The 6,281-nt window shown below is 52.0% G+C and overlaps 1 protein-coding gene across 1 annotated transcript; it reads right to left on the reverse strand.

Annotated features, from left to right (window-relative positions):
• Positions 1–878: 878 nt before the first annotated feature.
• DRD5 (dopamine receptor D5) lies at positions 879–4,675 on the reverse strand. Its single transcript, XM_053258264.1, has one exon. The coding sequence runs from the start codon at positions 3,991–3,993 to the stop codon at positions 2,434–2,436; it is 1,560 nt and encodes a 519-aa protein (XP_053114239.1). The 5' UTR covers positions 3,994–4,675; the 3' UTR covers positions 879–2,433.
• Between the last annotated feature and the right edge of the window lie 1,606 nt (positions 4,676–6,281).

A 6,281-nucleotide genomic window follows, 5' to 3' on the forward strand; every position in this document is an offset into this window, starting at 1 on the left:
ATATTCCTAGCTCAGAGGGCTTGCTAAAAGTTATCACCTATGCTGTATCTCCATCCCAGGAACAATTAATCAAAGCTTTCTGAAATATGAAAGCAATAGAAAGGTTGATATGAGAGACCTCCTTAAATATCAAAAAGTAAAACTGAAAATGCAGCACAAGTACTTATGAGTCATAATGACTTAGAGTCTTGTGGCATCTAAAAGAATGTTGAAAATCACACGATAAGATCCTTTATGGTTTTTGCTGCAGCATAATAAAATGGCGAGCCCTCTGGAATCTGTCAAAATAACTTGCTAGAATCAGAGACCAAATATTAACATATTGCAAATAAAAAATAAGTGTCCTTTAAGTCTTCTCTGGAAGACATTTTATACCCATCTGTTATTGTTGTTTGCATGAAGATTGTAGGATCAGTCTGATATAGACAGACAGACAGACAGATAGATAGATAGATAGATAGATAGATAGATAGATAGATATAAAACTTAGCTATTTCCATCTTTACAACTTCGGGTAACAAAAGAATAGCAAGCATTGTGTTTTTTGTTTGTTTTTAAATCTGCCATACCCATGTTCTTTTTTGTATTTCATTTATAGTCTAGTAACCATGTTACTCAGAAGGAAGCTTCATTCATTTTAGTGAGAGTTCCTCAATCCTATACTCACTGATTTGGGAGTAAGTTCTAATGAACCCAATGAGACTTACTTCTGAGTAAATATGCATAGGATTGCCCTGCTGCCTAGGGTCAGGATACAACCTTATGCATGTTTACTCAAAAGTAAGTCTCATCTCTCCAGTCAATATTAGTGAGACTTAGAAAATCTTTAATTTCCACTGAATTGTGCTAAGCATTTGTATCAATAAAACACATTCCACTTAAAAAAAAAACATTTTAATGTTGCATTCCTCAAAATATGGATTTAAGATTTCTTGAGCTGGAAGTTCATCTAAGAGCTCTTCCAATGACTAAAGGTCAGGTACAAAGGCCAAAACAGAAAGTTTGTATTTTTAAAAAAGTAATTATACATGTTTACATCTGTTTAAGAAATTATAGGTGTTCACATCCGTTTAAGAAATGATAGGTGTCACATCATTTCTGAGAGAGTTTAATGTAACAGAAGTGACTTGCTAGTATATTTGAAAATTACGATCATTATTATAAATATCTTGCCATTTTCTGAATAGAGAGATGGTTAGCTTTGCCTTACTATTACTCTCATTCTCTTAATAGGTCATGAATGGTACTAAGAAGAAAGTGCCTTTCAAAAAGGGCTATTTCAGGTACAGGAAAGCATTTCTGCCACAGAGGTACTGTAGCAGGACCTGTGAGGAGACAAACACCTTTGCCTGGTTAAGCATCAGAGTGGCATGGTATACAGCCCTGATCCTTGCATGTTCACACAGAAGAAAGTCCTACTGTGTTCAGTAGGGCCAGGGCTGTCCTTAGAGAGCCCAGGTGGGGTGCCGGGCCCAGGGCAAATTAGCCAGTGCAGGGCCCTTCCAGTTAATTCTAATGGAGGTTGAAAGAGTGGGGGTGGAGACGGTCACCCTGCTTACCATGCCCTAAAGACAGCCCTGAGTAGGGCTTGCTCCCCAGATATGTATGAATAGGAGTGCAGATAAGAGCCGTTCAACAGCCACCTCTGGGAGAGGGTGGTTCTCTCTCTGGCTGGAGCTTTTCAAACAGAAGCTGAGTAGCTATATGTTGGGCGGGGGTCTCAAGCTCTGTATTTCTACACTGAGGGGGGGGGACCGGATGGGTAGAAGACCTTCTCCTCCAGATCTGTGATGTCTTGGTTTCATCCTAAAGAATATAAGTGGCGGGGGGGAGTTCTCCCACCAGCAAAAGCCCCGCCAAAAGGAATCGACGTGTGTAGGCACATTCATTCCCGAGGCAGGAGAGCTTCTCTCAAACTGTGACTCAGACCGTCCTTAGCTTAGCAGCCAGACAATTATTATCCATATAATAGCTTGCGTTTAATATCCACAGTCCAGCTTTCTATCAGTATAACTCAGGTTGGCTTGGCTACCAGAAAACATCGCAGGAGTGTTCGACCGAAACAGAAACACAGAGGAAAATCCGGGCTAGAGCGGAGCCACCGTCCACCCCGCGCCCGCCCGCCCGCCCCCGTCCCGAAGTAGAATCCAAAGTCCACGATCGATCAAGTTGTCCGAGAAAACGTGTTTTTTTGGGGGGGGGGCGTTTCATGTCCTTTCAGTTGGTACACTTTTGGCAAGCACTGGCGCTAACCCGGTCTGTTTCACCATACCACACGGCCGCTTGGACTGAAATATTTTCTACGCTGAGAGTTCACTAATAGTTCATCAACTTTCAGGGTAGGGTTTAAACACGCACACACCCGGCCACCATCACCACCACAACTGCAGTTCCCCCCAAATCTAAGGGTCGTCGTGGGTTGAGTGTCGCAGTTTACAGCAGATAATTGTGGGTGAAGGGGGTTATTTTGTCCAGCGAGATGTCCCCTTCGCAGTCCAGCTCGCAGATCTCATGGTCCGTGGCGATCTCCTGGTCGGGCGAGATCTGGGACATCCTGTCGAAAGGGTCCTCTTCTCTACAGCCCACCGCGTTGGGGATCATGTTGACATAGGCAGTGGCGATCTCCTTGTGGAAGAGGGTGTCCTGGTTGTACGAGATGAGCTCGTTGCTGATGTTGGCCGTCTCCACCGGCGTGCTGGAGCAATGCTGGCGGCAGCCCAAGAGGTTGGAGAAGACCTTTCGGAAGTCGGCGTTGAAGGCGTAGATGATGGGATTGAGGGAAGAGTTGGCCCAGCCGAACCAGACAAAGATGTTGAAGGTAGTGTCGCTGACGCAGGGCAGGCCGGCCTCCGGGTCGTCGGGGGGGCTCTCGCAGAAGGGCACCATGCAGTTCAGGATGAAGAAAGGCAGCCAGCAGCACACAAAGACCCCCATGATGACGGAGAGGGTCTTGAGGACTTTGGTTTCCTTGCGGATGGAGGATCTGAGGCCGGAGTGGTGGTGGTGGTGGTGATGGAGGGAGCAGTCCAAGTGCTTGCTGCTGCGGCAGTTCTGGGCGTGCTCGGCAGCCCTCTCCAGGGAGGAGATGCGACGGATCTGCACCTGTGCGATCCGATAGATCCGCGTGTAGGTGACGATCATGATGGCCACAGGGATGTAAAAGCTGATCAAGGAGGAGGAGATGGCATAGGTCCGGTTCAGGCTGGAATCGCAGCGCTCGGTGGCCTCTTCCCGCGCAGTGGCATTGCTGTTACTGCCTCCGTCTCTCCGCGTCCTCCATGCGCTGCCAAAACCTTCCGTCCAAGATGAGACGGTGCCTGAGTTGGGGCCAGAGGCCAAAGACGCGGCGGCGTGGAGATCCCCGCCCTTGTGCCAGTTGAGTTGGACGGGGATGAAGGAGATGAGGACCGAGAGCGCCCAGGCCACGCCGATCATCACCAAAGCCACCCTCTGGGTCATCTTCCTCTCGTACCTGAAGGGGCTGGAGATGGCCCAGTACCTGTCCACGCTGATGACGCACAGGTTGAGGATGGAGGCGGTGGAGCACATGATGTCGAAGGCCACCCAGATGTCACAGAACGCCCCGAAGGGCCAGTAACCCGCCACCTCGGCCGCCGCCTTCCAGGGCATGACCAGCAGCGCCACCAGCAGATCCGAGACGGCTAAGGAGACGATGAAGATATTGGTGACTTTCGCCCGCAGGTGCCGGGAGCCCATGATGGCCACGCACACCAGCACGTTCCCCAGGAGGGTCCACACGACCAGCAGCGACAGGAGGCTGCCCGACGCCACCACTTGCGCCACTGAAGGAGCTTCGGCACCGGGCCCGGGCCCAGGGCCCCCCGAGCCCGCCTCGGCCCTGGCCTCAGAGCCCTGTGCAGGCGGCAGCAGCCCGCGCGTCGGCAGCGTCGGGGGCCCGCCACCAGGCTGCTGCTCCTGCTGCTGCTGCTGCCACAGCAGGGTCTCGTTCTTACTCCAGAGCAAGTGCAGCATGGCCGGCAGCGGCGGATCCCCCCGCCGCCGCCGCCTCCTCCCGCTGCTGCTGGATGGAGCGCAGCCGAGAGGGCGCACCGGGCCACAGACGCGTCTTCCTTCTCCGAGCGCCCGCCGCTTGGCCCCATTGGTGCCCCCAGGCAGGCGAGTCGGTCAGAGCCTCAGAGCGCAACTGCTGCTGCTTGCCCGGCGCTGCGGACCTCCCGCCTGGGGTGCCCTGCTGCTGCTGCTGCTGCCGCCCTGCTCTTCCTGCGCCGCTCGCCCTCCTCCTCCTCCTCCTGCGCGCATTACGACGACGCCCTCGTGGAGCCTCCCCTTCCCGCCCCTCGCCGAGCCCCGAGTCCCTCCAGCCTCCACGGTGGCCTCAGTAACAGGTCGGCGCTCCGGCTGGCAGCCGCGGGTTCCCTTCGAGGTCGGGAGCGAGGGGTCCTTCGATGTCGCCGCCGGCGCTGAACTGTGAGCAGCAGCCCCCTGGAGGTCCCCTTGAGGCGGGGATGGGGACCCTTGGCGCCGGCTGCGGCTGCCGCCACCAATGAGCTGCCGCCTCCGGCTTCGGCTGCTTCGGCGCCTGACTTGCCTGCTCGCGCCGTCCACTGCTCTCGGAGGACGCCCGTCGTTCTCCCAACCGACTTCCTTGACGCTTGCCTTGATGCAGCGTCTCCTCGCCTCCCATTCCGCTCTTTTCCAGAGTTACTGTGGTGTGTCCGCCAGTTCAGCGTGCGAGCATGCTCGGTGCCACCGCCGGCACGCCAATCGCAGCTGCTCGACATTCAGAAGGGGCCCCCTGTACTCCGGGCATCCCTAAGACTGGCTTGGGGCGCGCGGGGTGGGAGCCTGAGAGAGCGCGGGACAGTCAGAACAGGGATAGCGGGATGCTGCGCCAATAAGAACCTTCCTTTCTTTCAGAAACGGCGGGAAGCCGCCGCTTTCTGAAGGATCCCATTCCACACTTTTCAGTCACTTTCAAAGACAAAGAACTCAAACCCTTGAACGTCAACTCAGAGCTTCAACGTGTGGAAACAGAGGTGCTCCAGCCTCAAGTTTGCCTAGAAATGTCCTCCTCTATGTCCCACCACCTACTCCCATCCCACTGCTGCTGGTGAGGAAAATGCACTTTGTACATGTGCAGCCTCAGCTATCTGTCTACTCAGAATGACAGTGTGCAGATAGGGAGCTGAAACAAAATGTTGCACTATATGCCTCTCCTGTCCCTAACAGGAGTCCACCTGCTCAAGGCTCCAGAGAGACAAGAAGGTGAACCTTTGCCTTGCAAAGTTGTTCAGAGCGAGGGAATGCGCCTTTTTTCTTTCTTTCCTGTCATCTTGAAACGTTCCCCCACTGTGCTCAGGTTTGGGGCTGGGTTCATCACACCACACCACATGCTGACCCCTGAAGTGCCAACCTGAAGTATCGGGGTTCTGAAGTATCTGCCTTCTCCTGGCACAACAGCAGTGATAACAAAGGTGGAAATTGGCTCAGACGAGCAAGCAGGGGTGTAGGTAGGGGAGAGGGGGCCGTGTTCATTCCTCTCTCTGGTGGCCCCCCAGAGTGAGGGAGATAATGAAGAAAATAGGGAGGGGTGGAGCTGGAGGGCCCTCAGGAGCTGGGGGCCCATGTTCTTCAAACACTTTTGCTCAATGATAGCTACGCCCCTGCGTGCAAGTACTTCTGTGATCAAGATGGTGAATAGATATCAAGAGAAATAGAAATGTAGAAATGTATTAAATAAATAAAGAGAGAGAGAGAGAGTTGCGGTTTGACAGTGGGGTGGCTAAGGAATAATTGGAAAGCTTTGTGAAGTGAATTGGTGGTAAGGTGTGCCGTCAAGTGAATTTTGACTCCTGGCGCCCACACAGCCTTGTGGTTTTCTTCTGTAGAATACAGGAGTGGTGTACCATTGCCTCATCCTGCGCAGTATGAGATGATGCCTTGCAGAATCTTCCTATATCACTGCTGCCTGATAAAGTAGCAGTGGGGACTCGAACTAATAACCTTCTGCTTCTAAGTCAAGCATTTCCCCACTGTGCCAATTAAGGTACCAAGCACCAAAGCTGACCTACTGGGAGATGTTGAATGTTCTAAGCATCATACATGCCACTTGCTGTTCTTGTTGCTAAGTGATTGGTTGATGTAGGCCAAATTAATCCATGCCTTAAAAAGAGTGAGAAGACAATGTTGTTGCATGCCATTTTTAAAAACCTTTAAAAATCTGTGAAACACCTGAATCTTATATCTACAGATCTATGAATTACCTGTATATTGAAAAACTCTCCAGACTTCCTTCTTGA

The sequence above is a fragment of the Hemicordylus capensis genome, chromosome 5 (genome assembly GCF_027244095.1).
Source record: "Hemicordylus capensis ecotype Gifberg chromosome 5, rHemCap1.1.pri, whole genome shotgun sequence".
NCBI lineage: Eukaryota > Metazoa > Chordata > Lepidosauria > Squamata > Cordylidae > Hemicordylus > Hemicordylus capensis.

Excerpts from the sequence above, each read along its gene's own strand:
- DRD5 (XM_053258264.1), bottom strand. The coding sequence starts at position 3,993 with ATGCTGCACTTGCTCTGGAGTAAGAACGAGACCCTGCTGTGGCAGCAG.